The sequence below is a fragment of the Chelonia mydas genome, chromosome 2, assembly GCF_015237465.2.
Source record: "Chelonia mydas isolate rCheMyd1 chromosome 2, rCheMyd1.pri.v2, whole genome shotgun sequence".
Taxonomy (NCBI): Eukaryota; Metazoa; Chordata; order Testudines; family Cheloniidae; genus Chelonia; species Chelonia mydas.
Genome location: NC_057850.1, coordinates 248896712 through 248921381, shown reverse-complemented (window position 1 = coordinate 248921381; position 24670 = coordinate 248896712). Strand labels below are relative to the sequence as shown.

Below are 24670 nucleotides of genomic sequence, written 5' to 3'. Positions count from 1 at the left end.
ACTTACAGCTCACTGTAGCTCACGAAAGCTTATGCTCAAATAAATTTGTTTGTCTCTAAGGTGCCACAAGTACTCGTTTTCTTTTTGCGAATTCAGACTAACACAGCTGCTACTCTGAAACCTGTCATTTTTCAAGAGAGCAAATTTGCTACTCTTTGATGGAATTAATGAGGAGAAAGAAACAAATGTGGCAGGGCACCTCCTCCGTCTCACTGGCCTTAGCACTTCCTCCTCTTGCAGTGGTAGGGGGGTACTGGAGTAAATCACCCCCACTTCGCAGAGTGTTTGTTTTCTCATGTGGGATTTCTCTAGCCATATTTTCAAGGTTCAAGGAGTACTACTCCATCAAACAAAAGAAACAAATTCACAGCACAAAATAAAAGGGATATCCTTTCCTCTTTGGGGGAGGGTGCTGCCTTGTTATTGGCTCTGGTGTGCCAGTCCTTCCCCTAAACAGGGAGGAAAGCAGCCTCTCACTCTGGAGAAGCCTCTCTCCCTGCTGCCACTAACCCTGCAGCAGCTTGTCTCTCCTCCCACTCTCTCACCAGAAGAGAGTTTTGTAAAGGTATCGGGCAGCCCTTAATTGGTCTCCAGAAGCCCCTGATTGACCTGAGATAAACTCTTGTCAGTTTACAGGGGAAAAGGCTAAAATATCTGCCTTCCACCACTCTCTTACAGCTTCCAGCCTGACTTTGTCACATAAGACATCTCATTTAATAAGTAATGCAAGTTCTGCTTGGTGGTTGTTGTTTTGTTTTCTTTCCCTAGGAGATTGACAGCTACAAAAGCAGGTGCAGTTATAAGACAACTGCAAAGCCAACTGTGGTTGGTTGTATTTGACAGGTTTTTGGTAGTCACTTACGTTGATACCTCTTGTTAGCTGTTTCCACTACTAGGGATACAATCTATCACAGGAGGAAGAGGATGAAAAGATGGCTGACTTCTCACTACCATGTTCTAACAATTTCTGCAAGTTCACACGTGAATCCTTGGCTGCTATTGAGAAGCGAATCGCTGCCAAGAAGGAATGCGTAGGTCAGAAGCCTGAAGAGAAACCTCGGCCCCAGCTTGACTTGCAGGCTTTCCAGAAGCTGCCTGCTCTCTATGGAACTCCCCCTCAGGAACTCATTGGGGAACCACTGGAGGATCTTGACCCTTACTACAGTGATCACAAGGTTAGAGCCATCAAAAAAGTTTGTTGTTTTAACTTTGCTTTATTAAGAAGTTCAGAGAAGAAATGCTAATGCCGAGGGGTATGATTTTTATGCCTCCTTGACCAGTTATCAGTAGAGAGCCTTTTCTGGTTTAGGGGTCAGAAAGCTAAATTTGGCAGTGCTTCCTTTGAATGATTATATTAAGATAGCTGTATTAAATCAGGTTATAATAAAACAGGTACCTAACATACTTGGAGTACTAAGTGATAATATAATAAAACCTTAACTTTATAATCTACTAATCAAACAGAATGAAATTAATCAGCACGAGGCATATGCATCACTTATTTTCTGCTTAAGCCGTCCAAATAGGGTTCAAGTGGGACTTTGGTGGTGTATGTTAGCCCTCTTCACAAAGATGAATTTCACCCACACTGACTATAACATGGGACACAATATAAAAATCTATTACTACATGATGACAGAAAACTGAGTTATTGATTTATCTAAAGTATCTTGTAGCCTACTAGACCTATGTGTAGGCTGATCAAAGACACTACATTACATGTAGCCTCTCTCTAAAGGCTGCTAATAGTCAGAATCACTTAATACAGTCTATTTTCCTATGTTACAAATTTTAATAAGGAAATACAGAAAATAAATATATATATTTTTACAAACCACCAGTTCTTTGACAATGTTTTCTATAGAATATATTTTAGCCTTTAAAATATACATGAAATTCTGAGACTTGAACCCACGTCTCCCACACTCTGGTTAGAGACCTAACCCCCAAGCTAATGGGATGGGTTTCCCCAAGTCTTTCCTGTTGCAGTTGTTACATCTTGTATAAATAATTAAATATTCATTGGCACAGGGACTTGAGCCCATGTCTCCCATATCCCCAGGTGAGTGCCAAACAACTGAGCAATAGAGTCAGTCTCTCTCTGATCCAAAGAATATTTAGTTATTTATTCAAAGTGGAAGAGCTCCAACTGGAGAAATTGAGAAAGGGAAGAAGAGCAGGAAAGAAATTGAGAAAGGGAAGTATATCCCAGTTGTTAGGACACTCCCCTTTTCCAGTTTTTAGCGGAAATTCCAGGGTCCCTGGTTTTTCAGAAATTCCACCCTGGACCTGAGGAACCTTCCCGATTAAAATTTCAGCAAAACCACCTCTTTTGTGGGAAAAGTTTCAGGTTTGACAAATCAGTATTTTTTGATGAAAAACTTCTATTGAAAAATTCTGGACCAGTTCTAATGTCAATATTAGTGAATTCTGAGAAAGTGGTTCAGTAAATAAAGGTCCTGATCCTGCAAATGCTTACAGGCGTATGTAGATTGACTCTCACATGAGTTGTCCCATTTATGAATATTGACATGAGTAAAACGACTTCTTTGGACATTCTTTTTAAGATCAGGGCTAAAGAAGAAAGTTTCCTACTGAGAACTTCCAACTGATTAATTAATAGCCTAAATTTTCCTTGGGAAAAAAAGGACATGTAATGTGTTCTCCATAGTACACAATATTTCTTATTGATTCATTGAAAATTGTGTGGTATAAATATATAAGAAATCAAAAGGAATAGACAAGATTTACAAAAAAGTCTTTCAGTTTAAACAAACAAAGTGCAAGTCCAGACATCAGACTTTTGCCTATAATCTGCAGCTCTGGCCATAAATACAAACCATTAACATCCTCAATTCAATTTCTGTAAAAGTTTAATTTATTTAATATTATCTCTCATGTTTTTGTTTTCTTTAAAGACATTTATGGTACTGAACAAAGGAAAAACAATCTTCCGATTTACTGCCACACGTGCCTTGTGTATACTTAGCCCTTTTCATTCAATCAGAAGAGCAGTGATTAAAATTTTGGTTCACAAATATCCTTTCAGTTGGCTTTACTCATTCTATTTTTTAAATAATAATACAAGATAATGATAGTTATACTGTGCTTGTTATATTTTAGAACATATGTTGGCTCTAGCCTTTTTCTAAAAGCAATAATACATGTGCTCCAGATAGCACACGGATAATTTTGAATTATTTTAGAAATGACTATTATTAGTATATGAAACTGGAAAGTACAGGGATAGATCTGTACAGAGGAAGGATGGCCATGGAAACCAAGTAACAGAGGGCCCAATTCTGATCTCATTATACCTATGTAAATTGGGAGTAATGTCATTAAAGTCAATGTGCTTGGTTCACTAGAATGTTTCACCAGTTTTACACTGTGAAGTTACACTGGAGTACCACAGTGATACTTAGACCCAAAAGAGGGCATGATCCTGCCACTGTACAGATCTCAGAGTGCCACCAATCACATGGAGCCCTTCAAAAGTGTTATGAGCACCCTGAGGAGAAGTATGTTCTGTAATCCAAAGGCCACCCTAGCAGCAGGGGACAGGCTCCGATGGAGGGGTGCTGCATATGGCTCTGCAATGGTACAGGGAGGGTGATTTTTGTCTAGGGTCACCTCTCCAGCATGCTGAAGTGTGGTCGCTTGGGCTGGCAAGCCTAGTTCAGACATGCCCCTTCTCCAGCAGGGCTGCCTGCGTTCAGGTCCATGGTGCTTTTGGTGCAGCTGTTGGGTCTCTGGAGGTCCCTGTCTGAAAGGATGGCTCCTAAACTTGCAGCTGGTAGGCATAGGGGAATTTGAGGAGGGAAGATCTTCTGCACACAACCGTGCTTCCTGGATTGCATGTCCACAGGGAGTGTGGTGTCCCACCCCTTCTGCCCTCTGCCCACTCCTCCAGAGCTGGGTGCACATGGATCACATCTGTGATGTGGTGACTGTATCTGCTTAGCTTTCTGCACCAGTTGCAAGTGGGGATCTGCTCCAGTGATGCCATTGAGCTGTGCTCAGCGCTTTTGTAGATCCCGTGTGTGTGGTAGTGGAAACCCCTGGCACCGCTTTCAGGCTCACACCCATAATTACTACAGTGTAAAATCAGTGTCAGTGATATCAGAATCAGCTCTCTGGATTATGTTCCTGGCTTTTTCTTTGTGATCTTGGATGAGTGACTTAATCACTCTGTTTCTTCATCTGTAAAAAGGGCATAATGTAATACATGCCTCAGAGTTTCATGAGGAATTCACTGTTATTACCTTTACTTTTATTGCATTAGTGCCCAAGGACACCAGCCAGATGCAGTATAAACACATACAAAGTCATGGTTCCTGCCCTAGAGAGCTTATAATACAATTTAAGATGGAGACTCCACAAATGAGTGTAACAAATTATATGAGGGAAGAGGAAGGGTAGAAGGAGAGTAGTGCCAAGCAGTGATCTATTTTCTACACATATCTTTTTGAACAAAAGGTTTTTGTGTGAGGCAGGATGGTCTTGTGGCTAAGGCACTGACCTGGGGCATTGACATCTGGCTTCAATTCCCACCTGTCACAACTATCTGTGTCACCCTGGGCGAGTCACTTCTGCCCAGTTCCACAAAGCTACTTAGACTCCTAACTTCCACTGAAATCTAAATACTTTTGTGGATCTGGGGCCTTTATCTCTTTGCACATCAGTTTCTCATTTGTAAAATGAGGATAAAAATACATCGCTTTCCCCTCTCTTTGTCATTCTTACCTATTTAGACCCTGAGCCCTTTGAGGTAGGAACTGTTTCTTATTAAGTTTTATATGTGATGCCTAGTGCAATGAAGTCCCAATCTTAGTTGCTTAGATGGAACTGTATTTTAAATTATGTTAATAATAGTGTATTATGAGGTGACATTAATTAAAATGAATAACATCAAATTGTATGACATGCTTAACAATTTTATTTTGAAGTCAGATATTAAATCCACAACTGTTAAAACACTTTGTGTAGTGACATTTTCTGATTATACAATAATGTTCTTTACCTTAACTCCTGTTACTTACATTGTTCACTATGTTTATTATGTGCACTATTTTAACCAATTGTGTCTTCATGGCTATATCAGAGACTCCTGGGAAGTCTAAGTCACCTGAATCTCCTGTATGGAACAAGTATGTTGAGTAAGTATTTCTGTAGGAATTTATTTTTCCTAATTCTCTAGTTCTAATTAGTTAATTGGCCTAATCTTGTAGTCCTCTCACAAGGTAATGTCATATTGGGGTCAGTAGGAATTTTGCTTGTGTTAGAACTTCAGGATTATTGCTTTGTGGAAATAGGGCCATCATCTATTTTCACTTGCTCCATTGTCAATCCAGAGTAACTCATTGGAGAGCAGAATCTGAGCCATGAAGGAAAAAAAAGTGCTAAATTTCTTTTATTGTTTATCTTTCCTCCACCTTTCATTGCTCTAAGCCCTGAAGTCCTTCCTCAGTTTTTACTCAATGCTTACCCAGACAAGTCTCCCACCAATGTCAATATTGAATAAGGATTTCAAGTTGTTGTCCTTTGTCTTTTTAAAATTCTTTCAGTAATGTTGATTTGTGCACTATTTGCTCAGGTAAAATATTCTGTCAGATGCTTTTTGCTTGTGGAACTCTGTCAGTAAGTAAGGCCCTTGTCTTCAGCATTGCCAGTTCTCGCAATTTTATCACTTTCACTAAATAGCACAATATTTAGTATTTTGTCTTAAAGCCCCAGCTTCTGGAGTCATGTTAAAACCTGAAAATCTCGGATTTCAGAAAAAAGGTACAATTCTAGCCCTCACAGTTGTAGAGGAAAACTTGAAAATGTGAACCCTAATGGCCTCAACAACAGAAGGCAAAGAAAAAGAACCCCAAATGTATTATTTCTAAAACATCATTATTTTTAGGCCAATCGTGTGACTTTTTCGGGCCTTGCTTATGAGTTTTGACACTTGCTGCTGGCAATCCTGTAATGAACTCTATGTAGCTGGATTCCTGCACCTGCACAGAACCCATTAACATCACTGCATCTCCTGCTCTTTTGGAGCACATTGCAGGATCAGCATCTAAATTAACAACTTTCAGTCTATCACAGGGGTGGGCAAACTTTTTGGCTTGAGGGCCACATCTGGGTGGGGAAATTGCATGCAGGGCCATGAATGTAGGGCTGGGGCAGGGGATTGGGGTGCAGGAGGGAGTGCGGGGTATGGGAGGGGGTGCGGTGAGCAGGAAGGGGCTCGGGGCAAGGGGTTGTGGCACAAGAGGTGTGCGAGTGTACACGGGGGCTCAGGGCACGGGGTTGGGGTGCAGGAGGGGTGCAAGATACGGCAGGGGGTTGGGGTGCAGGAAGAGTGCGGGGTGTAGCAGGGGGCTCAGGACAGGGGGTTGGGGTGCAGGGTGCAGGAGAGGTTTGGGGTGCAGGCTCCGGCCCGACGCCGCTTACCTGGAGCGGCTCTGGGGTGGTAGCGGTGCACACCGGGGCCAGGGCAGGCTACCTGCCTGCCTGCCCTGGCCCTGGACCCATGCCACTCTGGGAATTAGCCTGCACAACATCCCTGCGGCCCCTGGGGGAGGGGGGCAGAGGGCTCTGTGCACTGTCCTTGCCTGTAGGTACCTCCCCAAAGCTCCCATTGGCCGGGAATGGAGAACCACGGCCAATGGGAGCTTCGGGGGGAGGTACCCACAGGCAAGGGCAGATCACAGAGCCCTCTGCCCCCCTCCCCCAGGGGCCGCATGCCACTTCCCGGAGCAGCGTGGGGCCCACGGCACCACGGGGGTGGCAATCCCGTGGGCCGGATCCAAAGCCCTGAGGTTCCAGATCTGGCCCGTGTGCCATAATTTGCCCACCCCGGTCTATCAGCTCATCCACTTTGCTAACTGTAATATCTGAATGAAATTGTGGCATGATTTTAATATGCATCTCGATTTGTAATGGTGTGCCTCCCTAAGTTTCTATGTAAGGGAGTCAGAATTTAGACAGAATATTATATGCTGTGAGAATTGAAAATGCTGTTTGAATGAATTCAGACAGTATTTTCAGAATATTTTTTCTCAGTGAAAAGGGCTACATTGCTGTTAAATAATTTCTGAACATATTTTCTGTGTATCAGATGCTTTTAGAATCCCCACAGGAGACCTCGTTCTTGCTGAAGTGACAAGTGCACTCAGAAAAGCCAGCAGAGCATTTACTGACAATTTCCATTTAAAACAATGCTGCCTTTAAAATGAAGATCCTGTTACCAGATTCACAAACTGACCAACATACAGCTATTTTGGCACATTGACAAGTGATTATATGAATTATGTTCACAAATTTTAAAAGTGGCCTGTGATTTTGGTTACCTCAAATTTGGATTGCCCAAACCGAGACACCTTAAAATTTTAGCAAAGAAAACTGTCAGAGGTAAGTGAATATGCTGCAGACACAGATGTTGGTAACTGAATCCAGACTGCTGTCAGCTAATATCTCAGATTGCCTATGAGTTAGATCCTGATCGAACACCCATCGAAATCGATGGAGCCTTTCCATTATCTTCAGCGGGGCCATTGGACTAGCTCCTGGGGGCTCTAAGGCAGCTCACAGAGTGCATACGCTGAATGTGCCTCCTCCACTGATTGCTAATGTTCTCGCATTTCTTGAACACTTCACTCCCCAGGTACACTTTCACTGGCATTTACACTTTTGAATCATTGATAAAAATATTGGCAAGAGGATTCTGTCTGAATGAATTCACTTTCCTTCGAGATCCATGGAACTGGTTGGATTTCAGTGTCATTGTTCTGGCGTAAGTAAGAGTGTATGTATATATTAAGGGCAGGTGTGAAAGTAAGTCGAGTGACTTACCGGTACTCTGGGGCCAGCTCTGGCCCCCAGAAGGAGCGGGGCCTAGGGTGGAACGGGCGGGGTTGAGGGGGTCAGAGCCAGCCCCAGGCCACCCTGTCAGGTAAGTGCCCCCCCCACCGGGGTAGCAGCAGCAGCCCAGGGCTCCAGGGGCCTTTTAAAGGGCCCGGAGCTCCCCTCTTCTACCTCCCTGGCCCTTTAAAGAGCTGCCGGAGCCCTGGGGAAGCGGCGGGGCTCCAGCGGCTATTTAAAGGACCGGGGCGGCAGAGGCAGCTGGAGCCCTGGCCCTTTAAATAGCCCCTGGAGCCCCCACTACCCCAGGGCTCTGGGGGCTATTTAAAGGGCCCGCGGCTCCCCTGCTTCTAGTGCTCCGGACCTTTAAATAGCCGCTGGAGCCCTGGAGTAGCGGCAGCGGGGCTCCAGTGGCTATTTAAAGGGCCCGGGCCCTTTAAATAGCTGCTGGAGCCCTGCAGCCACTACCCCAGGGCTCCAGCAGCGGGGCTCTAGAGGCAATTTAAAGGGCCTGGGTCTCCAGCCACTGCTGGGAGCCCCAGGCCTTTTAAATTGCCCCCTGGGGAAGCCGGGCTGCCCCTGTACGGTGCACCGGCTCTTACCGGTACGCTATACCGGGGCGTACCAGCTTACTTTCACCTCTGATTAAGGGATATCATGCCGTTAAAGTATTTTCGCTTGTTTTGATTTTTTCCTCTAACTTTTCACTGAAGTGGCTAAATTGTTCTACTTTGCACCCACAACACAAAATCATTTTAAGGAACAATAACTGTATCGGGAAAAGCTATCTAGTGCTCCTGAATCCCCTTCGTTGTAGGGTGTAGAGGATAGCAACAGTATACCGATCCCTCAAAAAAGGATAAAAGGGACTGTACAGAGGGAAAAGACAGCAGTAAGATATGCTGTATTCCATCACATAGAAACCAGCAACCCCTTTATTTGAAATAGGAAACGGAGCTGACCTGACAGGCAGTGAGATTTAATATCTGTAGTGTCATGAAGTGTGTGTGTGTGTGTGTGTGTGTGAATGCATGTGTATGAAGGCACTATGGCCACGTATGTACAGACACCATTGTAGTCAGTGAATCAAATCTGGGATTTCGTCACCAGAAACACAATTTGAGCTTGAACTACTGAAGTTAGAAAGCTATTACAGTGGCAGCCACAAGAGGGAAATAAAATCAAACCCATTAAGCCACTGTATTATGTACTCTTCCGATTGTTACACAAGCATGTCAAGAATATTTGCAATCCACAGCTCAACACTCACAGGGGATATACATTTTTATGTTAGCTTCCTTTCAAATATAAGTTACGAACCAGAGGTAGAACCTGTTAGTCCAGGTTTTATTTGATTACTCCAAACATTCCAGAGTGTTGTGAGTTCCAAAGATACTGGGTCTTTTAAAAACAACAAGGAGTCCGGTGGCACTGTAAAAACTAACAGATTTATTTGGGCATAAGCTTCCGTGAATAAAAAACCCACTTCTTCAGATGCATGGAAGAAGTGCATGTCTCCATGCACCTGAAGGAGTGGGGTTTTTACCCACGAAAGCTTATGCCCAAATAAATCTGTTAGTCTTTAAGATGCCCAAATAAATCTGTTGTTTTTGTGGATACAGGCTAACACGGCTACCCCCTGATACTGGGTCTTTTAGTTCCTTCTGTCTTGGTTTCTTTTTATCACAGTAAGGCAATAAACAGGCAATACTATCATCCATAGCATTTCCAAATATTTCATTGTAGTAGATAATACGAAGTATACTCCATACCAACAGTGGCTGGAGCTACTCCGTACAGCGTTCCGCTGAGCTGTCTGCACAGACAGCTTCTCACTCATTGTGCTCCCAGTGGCAACACAGTGACTGCAGCCCAGTCAATGAAGAGGAGATGAGGAACTTCCTACCACACACACAAATACAGCCATGGACTTTAGAGTTCCATCTTATCTAAAGGTCCCTTTTTGTTACTAGTTCACGTGGCACTATTGGCTATTGTTCTAAGGAAAAGAATATCAAAATGATACCATTAAAGGAAGAAAGAAATGTGGAGTTACACGTGCCTCTGTTAGTGTGTGTAAGTGAAGCTTTGCTATGGTCTTTTCCATCTTTGCTCCAAAAAAAACCAGATTGTATGTAAAATAAACTAGGAGAAACATTCTGAGTCACCTCATTAATATCTCTGCCCGTGAAGTCGTGACTCGCTCAAAGTCTCAAGCTTGACCTCCTGCTTGGCCAAAAGAACTGTGTGTGTGTGTGCCTGTGTCTGTATGTGTGCCTGCGTGTGTATGTGGGGCGGGGGGAGGAAGGGCTAATATCAGATAGAGCTGAGAAGCAGAGAAGAGCAAAGGTTGTAGTTGATAGCTATTGGGGACTCTGTGTTATGGGAGGATGTTAGGCTTCTTTTGTGGAATGGGACTATTTGGGGGGAGAACTGATTGCTTTGCATTATGGGAATATGGAATACAGTTCTAAAGGATAGATTTGATTCATTTTGTTTTAGTGAGGAAAATAGATTGATTTTTTTTTTAGGAGGTAGGCCTGTGGCACAGGGGGAATTGAGAGCTTTATTGTGGGGTTAGGGAGGAGGCATACTTTGAAGTTTTACTTGAGGATCTGGTCAAAAAGAAATTATTTTCTTCTTCCTCAGCTTGAAATACATAATTTTGAATAATTTCTGTGTTATTTTAGTTTAAATTTAAAAGTGTATTGTAGGAAGTTGGCAACATGCATAATCAAGCACTACCATGTAAATAGGTTCTATTTGAACTAACCAAGAAATAGATCTATAACACTTAGGATGAGCCCTTGACATGCGGTTTACTAATGCACAAGATATTATATACTCAGAAGGGTTAGCAGTTGGGAAAACGCATATAAAGTAGTTGCTTTGTTCATTCAATTCAATAGCATGTTGTGTCATGTCTTGATTTTACAGATATGCAGGGGCGTTTAGTGATCTAGGCAGTGTTTCAGTCCTTCGCACATTCAGGGTTCTGAGAGCTTTAAAAACTATTTCAATAGTCCCAGGTAAGAAGTCCAGATCTTTGAATATTTTCTGCCAACTACAAGTGATTTTCTCCTCCAACTACTTTATTATTGGTTTGTTTGTTTTTTTCAGGTCTTTTGTCTTTTTTTATCTGTATAACTTTCAGCTGCTACAGATACCACTGAATTCGTGGGCATGGATGGTGTCTCAGGATTGTTGGCCCAGTCAGAATCATTTAAGCACTGGAAACAATTTGCCATCTAATTTATTTTCTTTATTTATGTCTTTGAGGATTTTGTTTGATCTTTATAATGACTATTACACAAAAAGCCCTTCTAATTGTTCTAGTTTATCATTGTTTTGACTGTGCAATGTCAATACATCAACAGACTTGTGCTTTATCATTAATATTTATTATTATTGGTTCAGATCCTATTCAGTTTTTACTTATTCCTTAATCAGGAAAATCAATTAGGTATTGCCTGATTAAGGAAGGGCTGTATAAAACTTGAATAAGGTTGATGAATTTGGTCCATTGGTCTCTTTCTGGTCCGTCTGTATTATTTTCTGTATGTCTCTAGTGTTCACAGGTCCTCCCTAGGTAACATCACTGTAAATTTTATTAGCATGATGCTTATTCCGCTTTCTAGATTATGAAAGACAAACTATCCTGATCCTTGCATGGAAGAGGGTGCAATACATGGGGGAAGAACATAAGAAGTCTTCTGCCCTCCAGACAACCTGCTTTCCCCACAAAAGTGCTAGGGATAAATGTGTGTAGGGGAAAAAAACTACATTTCTCATGTTGATCACTTCTCTCTCATCTGGGCTTTGCTTGTATTGCAAAGATGCATGTAACACTGGCCTAGTAAATATGAAACGGTGGCTGCTGTATCTTGTTTTAAATCTCAAAAAAATGGTATACTGTATGTGTATCAGTTTCTCAGTCCTTACACTGTTGAATTTTATGTCTCTAGGACTGAAGGTCATTGTAGGTGCACTGATCCAGTCTGTTAAGAAACTTACTGATGTGATGATCCTGACCGTTTTCTGCTTGAGTGTCTTTGCCCTCATAGGCCTCCAGCTCTTTAAGGGCAATTTGAGACATAAGTGTGTCAGGGATTTTAACTACACCAACGGAACTATTACTTCAGATGATAAGTCATGGGACTCCTTTGACTTGTTTACTAATGATTCAGGTAAACTGTCCTCTTATTTCTTTTTAAAATGGTAGTATATATATGGAGAATCCTGCACTGCAAATGATATTGAAAATACCAATGAACTGCTACCACAACACATTAGTCATCAAAATGCAAGAGCAGTTTGCAAATGTCCTGGGATAATTTCTGCTATTGGTGATACAATTCTCTCTCTCTCTTTCTTCCCCCCACTCCCCATCAAAAGTATTGGAAATAATGTTCCCAACGTTTCTGATAATATTCATCTGTGTTTCCCAGTATGATAGCATAATAACTGAAATGCACATTAGCTCATTCTTTGATGTAATTCCCAGAAGTTCTGCCCTGTACAGTGTGCTGAACAGTTATAACTATACAGAAAACTGTATGTTTAAGTTACACATTTATGTGTTCTGAAGTGGACTGAATAGTTTTATTAAAGATTCAGCTAAATTGCTCGCTTTTTTCCTTGAAATACGTTCTATATCTCTTTATTCCATATGTATGTCATGACCACAGTTAGTGCTAAAAGTATGGATGAGAACAGAGGTATGTGAAAACACACCAAAGCATTCTCAGAGGACAGGCACTAGTTAGATGCACCAAGGGAAGAAAGAGGTTTATGCAGAAGAAATACCTCAAAATACACAAGAGGAACCACACCAGAAAACTGTTTGCATGTGTGATGGGTTCCCTCCAGGGTGCCACTTGGAGCTGGGGTACCACTGAGCCCTCTGACTCACCAGCCTGGGCTCCCTCTCACACTGTGCTGCTGTGACAAGCTGCAGAGTCCTCCAAGCTTGCACTTTCACTTTCACACAGGTAGGGACACACCCAGCTGCAGTTACATGCAGGCTCTCTAACCACCAGCCTCCTACCTAGGACCCCAGAGCAGTACCATCCTGCCCTGGTCAAAATCTGGCCAGTATATGGATTTAATACCCGGTCCACCTGGTATTTCAATGTGAAGAGGACCATACACACTTGTGATAACCAAGCTGAGATTTTCCCCAGGCACTTTAAAAAGACACACTCGTTTGGATTAAAACATAAAATAAGTTTATTGACTGCAAAAGGGTAGATTTTAAGTGATTATAAGTGATAGCAAACAGATCAAAGCAGATTACCTAGTAAATAAACAAAACCGCAAACTGAGCTTAACATACTAGATACATAGGATATGAATTAGTAAATTCTCACCCTGAGTGATAAACATGCTGGCAGATTCTTAATGTACAAGCTGTCTTTGCTTTGCGACTTGGGTTTCCCAGGTTTTCATACACAGGCTAGAAATCCCTTTAGCCTGGGACCATCACTTCCCCCAGTTCAGTCTTTGTTCTTCAGGTGTTTCCAGGTGTGTTGTTTTAGGGAGAGTGAGGTACCATCATGATGTCAGTTTCCTCTTTTGTATCTTCTTCCCACTTGCTGGAAAGCTCTTTTGATGTGACCTGGGTCAAACAGTTCCCATTGTGTAATGCTATCTCTGAGAGGTTTCTATGGTACACAGTTCCTGGAGTAAGCCTTGTGGTTGTGTGCTTTTCCTCAATGAGCCATGAACATTGTTTCGTCTTTTTACTGTTGTACCTGAAAGGCTCCTTGTGGGTGTTTTCAACCTCACATCATTTTTCAGTAACACATACATAGCCAAACTTCATAACTTCACATAGGATGATAGCACATACAATCCAATGAGATATTAATGTCTAGCACAGGGGTGGGCAAATGTTTTGGCCCGAGGGCCACATCTGGGTGGGGAAATTGCATGCGGGGCCATGAATGTAGGACTGGGGCAGGGGGTTCAGGTGTGGGAGGGAATGCAGGGTGTGGGAGGGAGTGTGGTGTGCAGGAAGGGACTCAGGGCAAGGGGTTAGGGTACAGGAGGGGTGCAGGGTGTATGAGGGGGCTCAGGGCAGGGGGTTAGGGTGCAGGAGGGGGTATGGAGTATGGCAGGGGGCTCAGGGTAGGGGGTTGGGGTGCGGGAGGGGTGCAGAGTGCAGGGGGGACTCAGGGCAGGGGGTTGGGGGTTCAGGGCAGGGGCTGGGGTGCAGGAGGGGTGCAGGGTGTGGCAGGGGGCTCAGGGCAGGGGGTTGGGGTGCAGGAGGGGTGCGGCAGGGGACTCAGTGCAGAGGGTTGGGGTACTTACCTGGAGTGGCTCCGTGGTGGCAGTGGCATACAGTGGGACTAAGGCCGGCTCCCTGCCTGCCCTGGCCCCACGCCGCTCCCGGAAGTGGCCAGCACCACGTCCCTGCGGCCCGAGGTATCTCTCCCAGCAGTTCACCTTCTAGATCTGCAGAACGCTCTGGCAGATAATTTGAGAAGACATTTCTCATCAGATCATGAGTGGACAAAGACTGTGATTCACACATTTTTTCCAGGAATGGGACCATCCTTCAATACATCTGTTTGTGACAGAAAAAAACAAGTATCTCACCTTTTGTTCCAGATGGTTTCAGAGCCCACGATCCATCAGATACATTCCTCGTGGTGATCCTTGACACTGATGTACGCTTACTCACCATTTCTTTTAATTCCCAGGGTACACAGGAAAATCGAGCAAGATGCTGACAGGGTCATCTTGATAGCTACCACTAGGCCAACATCGGTTTATTACTCCAAGACCGTTACCTGTAACACCAGACTTGATATCCCAGGACACTGGGAACATCCTTCATCCGAACCCATCCCCCCTCCATCTCACTGTCCAGAGACAGTCCGACTTGTTTTTCAGATATCAAGACTGTTCTGATAAATAGTAGGAAAGATTCCACCAGAGAAGCCTACACTGCTAAGTGGAAAAAATTTACAACTAGGTACATACAATACCCAGTTACATCCTGTTAACATACAGCTATCTACTATCTTGGACTATTTACAATATCTAAAGAAATCTGGACTTTCAATTATTTCTGTTAAAGTACGCCTTACAGCCACCACTTCATATCATTCTCCTATTGAAGTCTGTACGGTCTCTTCCTACCATACTATGTCTGAATTCCTCAGAGACGTAACTAGGATTTTCCCTCTCCCTGGACCTCAACACAGTGTTTGCAGGTCTAATGGACCCTCCATTTGAACCCCTAGCAACATGTTCAGTATTACACTTATCTATGACACCTCCTTTATGGTAGCAATTGCATCAACTAGGAGAACTGGGGAAATACAGGGATTCATGACAGGAAGTCTGTATTCAGTTTTCCATATTTCTAAGGTATCTCTTACACCAAACTCCAAGTCCCTGTCCAAGGTAATTTCAGATTTCTGTTTAAATGAATAATATTGGTCATCTACCAATATTATTTCCCAAACCACATTCTAATCAGAGAGAATTCAGATTGCATACCCTCAATGTTTGTAGGTCCCTAGCCTTTTATCTGCAAAGGACTAAACCCTTCAGAGCTTCCCTGAGACAATTTGTTTGAGACAATGAAGGGCCGACCATTTTCTGCCCAGAGATTATCTAAATAGGCTTCCTTGCAAACCATCTCCATTTTGGATATGTTTAAAGCAGCTACTTGAGGTTCAGTATAGACTATTACCAAGCATTTTTCCATAATGGAAGCATTCAAGTTGGACACTTCTTTTCGCAGATTGCTGCAATCTCTATTTAGATAGACTCTGAGCACCTACCTCGTCATATCTGATCACTGCTTGGGAGTTATCAAGAATGTAATATATGTATATATATATAGAGAGAGAGAGAGGGAACAAATCAAAGACAGAAAAATTACTTACCTATACAGTAACTGGAATTCTTCAAGATGTGTTGCCCATATATATGTATCCATGACCTGCCCTTGTTCCCCACTACTACAGAGTCCTATTATATATGGATTCTGCAGTGGCAAAGGAACTGAGTGGCAGTTGGGCATGCACCACGTTTTTATGCCCTTAGCATGGAAGCATAAGGACATTCAGGGTACATGCAGGGACACAATGGACACTGCTGGCCAAAAGATTCTAATCTCTAGTGCATAGGGTGCATCGAGTGGAATGAACAACAACATCTTAAAGAACTCCAGCTACTCTACACATGAATAACTATTTTTAATAATCAAATGCCAATTTTACCTGTGTGTGTGTATTACAATTCATATTCATTTAGTGGGTTGATGTTAAAAAGTATTTTTGATTTACTCTGTTTTCATTTTTATTGTAGAAAATGTTCTCAAGAAGAATGGCACCAGTGATAGCTTGTTGTGTGGCAATGGCTCAGATGCTGGGTAAGTGCAATCTACAATCTTTCTTGATTCTTTTCTTTCTTTGCTCCATATCTTTTGGCTTAACTCAGTCCACCAGTGACTAATGTAAAAAAGCAGATTTCAGGTTCCTAACAACAACAGTAATTGGAAGAAGGATAATGAAAATATATATACAAATAATAAAACAGTTTAATGAAGGATAGGGGATAAAGCTCAACCCTGTGGTTTCCTTACTCAGGTCTAAATTATTTCCAGGCCTCCTGGTAGATGTTCTTGCAATTACTTTAACTTTCTTCTCAGGAATGCATTTAATATACCTTTCCATTTAGTGAATTATATTTTAAGAGAATGAGCTGTGGAGAAGGAAGAAGGATTAACTTCAGTGTTTCTAATAAGGATGGGTGCATCATTTCAGACAAAAAAAATCTAACCCAAACGTTTCCCCTCCCCAGTGGTGTAGGAAGAGAAAACTGAGAAAAAGGCTAGGGAGTTTCAGATGCGGGTGGGCTTGTGAACCCAAGGCTTCACCTATTCCCTGCCTGCTTTCAAGGCCTGAGTATGGCAGGAGGAAAGTACCAAACATGTAGCCCCGGATTCCTTCTCTATCCAGTGCCCTGTCCCTGCAGTTGAGATACAGGAAGGCTGTGCAAGAGAGTTTCGGGAGTGAGGATCTTTATTCCCCTTTTGTTTTTGTGTGGCTGAGTAAGCCTGGGCCACAGTCTGGCAAGTGCTCTGCTCTGTGCAAGACACAGAAAAGTCAGCCTCTGCCTTGAAGGTCTGATAATTCACAATCTAAAAATCATCTTAGCTCACAGTGCCAGAAATAGATGTAGAGATCGATCCTCTAAACAGTTACTCCTGCACCCATATTCCCTTTGATTTCAGTCAGACTATGTTTTAAGACAAGATACACTGGAAGACTCAGAAAAGTGTTAATTTAGAATAGGAAATATTATATAGAATACACAAACACATACATACATATACATAATTAAAAATGCACTTGTGTGCATCTGTTTTTGTATTACTGTCTCTACCCTTCCACTCTGTGTCCCTCTTCCCCACCAAACTATTGCAGGGCTTTGGAGAACATTTGCATAGCATGGGATACTGTTTGCAGGTCTCACAGAAGAAGAGAGTCCCTATATTTGAGTTTCAATATAGTTGAATATATTCTGAAATTACACAAAAAGAAAAGGAGTACTTGTGGCACCTTAGAGACTAACTAATTTATTTGATCATAAGCTTTCGTGAGCTACAGCTCATTTCATCGGATGCATAAAAGTGGAAAATGCAGTGAGGTTGTTTTTATACACACAGACCATGAAAAAATGGGTGTTTATCACTTCAAAAGGTTTTCTCCCCCCACCCCACCCTCCTGCTGGTAATAGCTTATCTAAAGTGATCACTCTGTTTACAATGTGTATGATAATCAAGGTGGGCCATTTCAAACCTGAACTTACACATGAATTGAAGCTGCTTCCCTTTAAATTTGCACATTTTAAGCTTTCATCACTTTTCTGTTATCATCTGTAGCACCTGTCCAGATAAATATATATGTCTCAAAGTCGGGGAAAATCCTGATTATGGTTACACAAGTTTTGATACATTTGGCTGGGCATTTCTTTCCTTGTTCCGCCTGATGACACAGGATTACTGGGAGCGTCTCTATCAACAGGTATAAGATTTACTTATTTCAAATACAGTAACTCCTCACTTAAAGTCATCCCGGTTAACTTTGTTTCGTTGTTACATTGCTGATCAAGTAGGGAACATGCTCGTTTAAAGTTGCGCAATGCTCCCCTATAATGTTGTTTGGCAGCCGCCTGCTTTGCCCACTGCTTGCAGGAAGAGCAGCCTGTTGGAGCTAGCTGGTAGGGGCTTGGAACCAGGGTGGACCAGCAGCTCCCCTATTAGCTCCCTGCTCCCCTAAGTTCCCTGTGTGGCAGCAGCCCAGCAGGCTATCAATTGCTGGGCAGTTCAGCTGTCCCTCTCACCACTGCCATGTGCTGCTCCTGCCATCTGCCTTGGAGCTGCTCCCGGGAGCCTCCTGCTTGCTGTGCAGGGGAGGGGAAAAGGGGTGCTAATGTCAGGATGTCCCCCTCTCCCCCACTTCTGTATCTTATCTCCACAGAGGAGGGGGGGGCACCACAGGGTTTGGGATGGAGGGAGCTTGCTGGCAGCAGCTGCTCTCGCAACTTGCTAATCTACTTAAAGAGGAAATGTACTTAGAGTGGGGTCAGTGTACTTTAAGGGGCAATGTGTGTCTCTCTCTCACACACATGGTGTATGTCTCTGTCTCTCTCTGCCATGCTGTCTCCCCTCCCTGCATTCGTGCTGCCTTGTAGAGTGTGAGGCTACATTAACGTGTTAACCCTTGAGGGCTCAGCCGATTGCTAGTTCATCATTTAGCAGTAAGGCATTCGCCGGGAGATATCCCACCCTCTTCCACCCTCTGACTCCACCATCTCAACCAAGCTTCACAATCATCATTGCTGTGTACAGTATTAAATTGTTTATTTAAAACTTATACTGTGTATACGTGTGTATATATATATATATATATAATATAGTCTTTTGTCTGGCGAAAAAAATTTCCCTGGAGCCTAACCCCCTCTATTTACATTAATTCTTATGGGGAAATTGGATTCACTTAACATCATTTAGCTTAAAGTAGCATTTTTCAGGAACATAACTACAATGGTAACTGAGGAGTTACTGTACTAAGTAAAGCAGTAACCTAACTGGATAAATGTATAAAGTATTTAAAATTTAAAGAGAGAAAAAGAAGTTCTCCTTCAAGTGATTGTGCACATATACATGCCACTATAGGTGTGTGTGCGCCCAGTGCCCTCAAGTCAGAGACTTTTGCCGGTAATACCATTAGGTGGCACATGAACCCCTACTCCCCTCATGCTATCAGGTGGGGCATAAAGGGCGTGACTGCTGTTTCTCTCTCAGTTCCTTTTAACTGCCCAAGGTGACAGTTGGAGCTCCCCGTTGCTTTGGTTCAGTTAACCATCTTTCTGAGTCTTAGTATATATAGTTAGTTAGTGTCTTAATAGTTTAATAGTTCAGTTAGTTAGTCATTGTAGTTTTACAAGTTCCTGGGAGATTTTTTATAAAAATTCCCCAGAATTTAAACAGTGTGCAGGGTGTAGGGCTGTTTTTCCTGTCTTGGATAGGCACATCAGTTTAGGTGTTTAGATGAGGGACATGTGAATGACAAATGCTCCATTTGTAACTCCTTCCCCACCAGGACTAAAAAACAAACAGTAGTTTGAAGATTCACCTCATAAAGGAGGTAATGCAGCGTGCATCTGAACTGGGCCCTGACCGTTACACAGTGGATTCTGATTAAACCTGCAGTACCCCTCCAGCCATTTCTCACCCAAAGCACAAGTTGGGTGAGAAACCTCATGCTTTGTCTTCTTTATCATATTTGAAGCATTCCAGACTCTGACTTTGTCAAAAACTCTTATAAGTCCTCTGATATTGTTTCTTTACCATACAAATCTAAGCATTCCCCAGTACTGTCTGAGGAAGCACCCTTGACTCTGGCTCTGTTATGGCTTCCAAAACCGATGTCTTCCCCCATGCTGGATCCGTCTTCCTCTCCATGGTTTAGTCTGTTTCAGCACCATCCTTGGCTTTTCCTTACCTGACACCCCGTTGGTTTAGCTGAATCCTCAGCTTGCCCCATCAATGCAACAGATGCCATCAATGCACGCTGTGGCTATCTCAGCTCTGCTAACTCCCTTGATGCCCTCTGTAGTCATGCCAGCTCTGTTTATGCTCTCACTGATTATGCCAGCACCAGCCATGCATCCAGCACTGCTGATGTATTCTGCAGCTATGCTGGCTCCACTGACAATGATGATGCATGTGGCATTGTTGATGCACTCTCTGGATTTACTGGCACCATTGGCGCTGACAAGTTTTTCTGCCTGCTTTTGAACCTCATCTGTCTCCAATACCCAGACCTCCTAGAACCCTGATGGGAACTGCTCCTCCCTATCCTGAGGATGTTTATGTTTCTTCTTTGGACTCTGAGAGAGAGGACTCTGTTTCTTCCTCCAGATCTTTTAGATTACCCTACAGGTCTTCAAATACCAGGCCAAAAGAATAGGGTTGTATTCCCGACAGGGGAGTTTCAACTTGGAGTCCCTCACCATAGATGTCTCAGGCCATGCCTTTTCCTCCTTGGCCTTTGGATGCCCCAAAAGATTCTAGACCTCCATCTCATGCACCTTCTAGGAGAAAGTCTCCTCTTTCCATAGTGCAGGAGTCCTTCTTCTATGGAGGAGGGGGAATAATTGGAGGGGTCACCAGATGTTCCTCTACCCTTGTCACATTTCTTCATGTTTGCCAGATGAAGCGGTAACTCTGGAGTCAACTTCTCTCCCCGCATGACCCAGAAGATTTCAGTGTTTTTCAGGACCTCATGAGGAGCCTGGCTACCTATGTAGAGGTCCAGGTGGAGATTGTGCAGGAGAACCTGCTCACTCTCCTGGACAATTTATAGACTCCTGTTGTAGGAAGGGTCGCCCTTCCTATCAGCAAAGTTTACTAAACCCAGAGAAGGCTCTTTGGCAGACTCCAGTCTATATACCTCCTAAGAGAAGGTCAAGATTTTCTCAAAGACACCAGCCATCTTCAACTGTGGCAGGCCCTTCTCACCAGATGACTGCATCCTTGAAGCAATCATTTTGATTCTTCACTTGAAGAGAGTGCACTGATGATATCGCCTCCTTTCAGATAATGCCTATCCCTCTTTTACTGTGCTTGATTACCTTTGACAAATGGGTACTCAGAACAGTGAAGGAGGAATCTGTCATCCAATTTACATCTCTCCCTTTTCCCAACCCACCTTCCCCATCCATTTTTGAGGACTCCTATCACAAGACCATGTTACTTCAAGAGCTGTGGTCCCTTCTAGAATTGGGAGTGATAGAGGAAATTCATTACCAGCACAGAGGAAAAGGCTTCTATTCCCAGTACTTCCTGGTCCTCGAGAAATCTGGGGGTCTGCATTCCATTCTACATCTAAGAAACCTTAACTATTTCATCCAAAAAATCAGATTCAGGATGGTTACCCTCACTTCTATTATCCTTTCCGGAGATTGCTCTGCTACCCTTGATTTACAAGACACATACTTTCATATGGTGATGCATCCTTTTCACAGGAAGAATCTTCAATTTGTGGTAAGCACCAACCACGACCAGTATGCAGTACTTCTCTTCAGTCTCTTATCTGCCCCGAGGATCTTTCCCAAATTCATGTCAGTGATAGCAGCCCATCTCCATCATACAGGCATTTAATATTGCCTTATCTGGATGACTGTCTAGTCTGGGCAGCATCAAGTGCTCAGGTCCAAAATGACACCCTAGTCATCAAACATTCTCCCATTTGGGCCTGAAATTAAATTTGGACAAATCTCAATTAAAACTGACTCAATGACTGACTTTCATAGGAGCAGACCTTGGTGCCAGAACAGCCATTGTCAGACTGTGGGTTCTAGGCAGTCAGGCCTCGTGATTGGAGCAGTGCCCAAGAACAAATACCAGGTGTCAAAGTTGGATGGACAGCCAGGACCAGGCTGAGGGCAGTGCTCAAACTGGGGTCCAGGGAAAGGCTCAGGGTCAGAACCGGGGCCAGAGTCCATAGAAGAGCCAAATCAGGATCATAGTCAGAGTCCGAAAGCCGGCGAAAGGCTGGAATCAGTCCAAGGGTCTGGGGGTCAGGAGGTGAGTGCATGGCTGAAGAAGGTCAGGAACAGGGCTGGAGCAGGGTCAGAATAGGACACAGACAAGGTGGGAGTGGGCTGGAACAAGGCTTGGGCAAAGCTGGGGTGGAATAGGGACAGGATCGACCGTAGTCTGGAAGCCTAGGAAATCTGAAACACAGCAAGGCAGCAGGAGGGTCCCTAGCTGAGTGGTGCTATTGGACAGATGAACTTACAGCTTTGGTAGTTGGAGTGAAATATCTGTGCCTGGACTCATCTGACTTGGACCCTGCCCAAGGATAAGTATGTCACTGCAGGCTCTTCTGGAGGGGTGAGTCATAGCTGAGTGACCAGCCCTGGTCCAGCTGTGGGTTTGCCTCATCGCCATGGCTTAACTCCCAAAGGAGAGGGAGCGGAGGGCAGGGTTCTTTTAAGGTTCTTTCCAAGAATTTTATTCAGGAATATGGATATGTGACCAAGCTTTAAAATAAAAAATTAGAATAATGTTTACTACTTTCATATAGTGCTTTACATCTTCAATGTGCTTTTCAATATTAATTAATCTAATTAGACTTGAAATGTCATTTCAGACTTCTTACTTTAGTGTGTACTTTGTGCTTACAGACTCTCAGAGCTTCTGGGAAGATCTACATGCTCTTTTTTATGCTGGTCATCTTTCTGGGCTCATTTTATCTGGTCAACTTGATCCTGGCTGTAGTAACAATGGCATATGAAGAGCAGAACAAAGCTACTATTGCTGAAACTGAGGCAAAAGAAAGGAAGTTTCGGGAAGCCATGGAACTGTTAAAAAAAGAGCAAGAGGTCCATGAACTATTCCCTTGTTAAAATTAGGCAGTTTCCACCAACTGTATATAATATTGATAGTGAAATGTATCATTCATTCCCTATCTTTGAGTGTGTATTAACAATGACTCTGTGGTCACTGATGAGGAGAGGTGCCAACTGCTATCTTATTTAAAATTATCAGACTGCTGCCGAGAGTAATAGGAATGTTTCCTTATTGGTTGGTAAATTGTAGCTGTGAGGAGTGAACAGCAGAACATAACATTAGTCCATGGTACTGTAAGCAAATTGATATTATAAAGTATGTATAAAATTCCACCAATCTATAGTTTCCACAGAGAGACATGAACATTTTTTGTATTCCTCTGCTGTGCTGTTCTATGCTTGTGAGAAGGCTGGATTGAATATATATTGAAATATACAATATTTTTTTGTATTGAAATATTAAATATTGTATTGAAATATACAATCAATTTTGTTCTTTGACTGCTTTAGAGTTAGATCCAAAGCCCACTGGAGTAAATGAAAAGACTCTAGTTGACTTCAATGGATCAAGCACCTGGAGAGCAGAATTCTTGTATAGAAAAATATCACTGAAAACTTAACACAAATTGTGATTTTCAGTGTTTAAGCCCTCATATTGGGAAGTGGATAGATTATGCAGAATCAGGTTAAAAATTGAGTATTTTTACAGTAAGCAAATATGTAGTGAGTATACAAAAATGGAAGTTGAACCACATGAATGGTCCAGACTGTCATATTTTGTCTCTGCTAGGGACTAGTACCTGTTTGCACATAAACACACAGCATGTAACTTCTTGTTCAGTGCTCTATGTGGAGTGGGAAATCCTTCCTAATTTCTGCTGTGATCAGCTTGCACCAAAAGCAAGGAGTTTTGGTATTTTAACCATCTATATGAAATGATAATTGTTAACAAGGAAGAATTACAGAGCACAGCAATCTTTTCCCTTACTGAGATGCTAATTGTGCAGTGATAATATCAGCTATGGTTTTGTTTGTTTAATTTTAGGCATTGGCTGATAAAGGAAATGATACAATGTCACTTTGCTCTTTTGAAATCTCGCCTTTACCCTCAAAAGAAGTCAAAGATAGAAGCAACAGAAGAAAGACAAATAAGTCCTTAGAGATAGAAGATTATGGGGAAGATAAAAAAATACACGAATCACAGTCCAGTGACGATCAACGAAAGTCGGTAATTCATTTTGTAAATTCAAGAATTGCTCAAAAACACAAATAAAACCCCATTAAGAAACAGTAGGCTGTATTTATAGATAAAAGCTAACATCCACTTTTTCAATCTTTAAAAAAAAATCTCTTTTGAGTTGGGAAGGAAGCATATAATGCAAAAGTTAAACTTTTGAGAAAGTTATGTGTGAAAGAGAAGGTATAATGAAAGTGAGGTGTCACCCTTCATTGCAGAATTTTCTGTAAGAGAAGTAGTTTCATGAACATTTAAAAATATAAATAAAAAAAGCATTTCTTGCCATATTAGGAAGTGAAACAAAACTGCATTGGAACTAGAATTCAGTTAAAATTCCATAAACAGTCTTTTGCAAAAATAAAATCAATATTTAGTGAAATGAAGTTACAAGGATTACCAGAGATTCCTGCTTCAGCTGATAGGATTTCAATAACTGTCATTTAAAATCTAAATTAAATCCTTTTTGAGTAACTTTAAACACCTTCCCTCTCTCTAACCCTCCTAGAAAGTTGGGGATTGGAGGGGGGAATAAATATTACCTGCTTTTCCTAGGTCCCCTAAGGGGGAGGATGAAGGGGGCAAGTAGTGGACTCCTGGTGTCCCCATCCCTGTATCTCTGGGAGGGTTAGAGATGGGGAAGGCCCATCTGAATTTTCTCCTTGTCCTTTGGGAAGGAGCGGGAGATAGGGGCCACAT

General features: G+C 42.7%; 1 protein-coding gene across 1 annotated transcript in view; it reads left to right on the top strand.

The window, feature by feature from the left end:
* LOC102933556 (sodium channel protein type 5 subunit alpha) overlaps window positions 1–24670 on the top strand; it is a 100698-nt gene that overhangs the window by 12595 nt on the left and 63433 nt on the right. The window contains exons 2-11 of the mRNA XM_043541609.1: window positions 881–1175; window positions 2919–3037; window positions 5043–5159; window positions 7658–7786; window positions 10792–10883; window positions 11820–12041; window positions 16180–16243; window positions 17759–17900; window positions 22573–22770; window positions 23783–23965. Of these exons, the coding sequence (XP_043397544.1) occupies window positions 933–1175; window positions 2919–3037; window positions 5043–5159; window positions 7658–7786; window positions 10792–10883; window positions 11820–12041; window positions 16180–16243; window positions 17759–17900; window positions 22573–22770; window positions 23783–23965 (1509 nt within the window). The 5' untranslated portion in view covers window positions 881–932. The remainder of the gene's footprint in view (window positions 1–880; window positions 1176–2918; window positions 3038–5042; window positions 5160–7657; window positions 7787–10791; window positions 10884–11819; window positions 12042–16179; window positions 16244–17758; window positions 17901–22572; window positions 22771–23782; window positions 23966–24670) is intronic.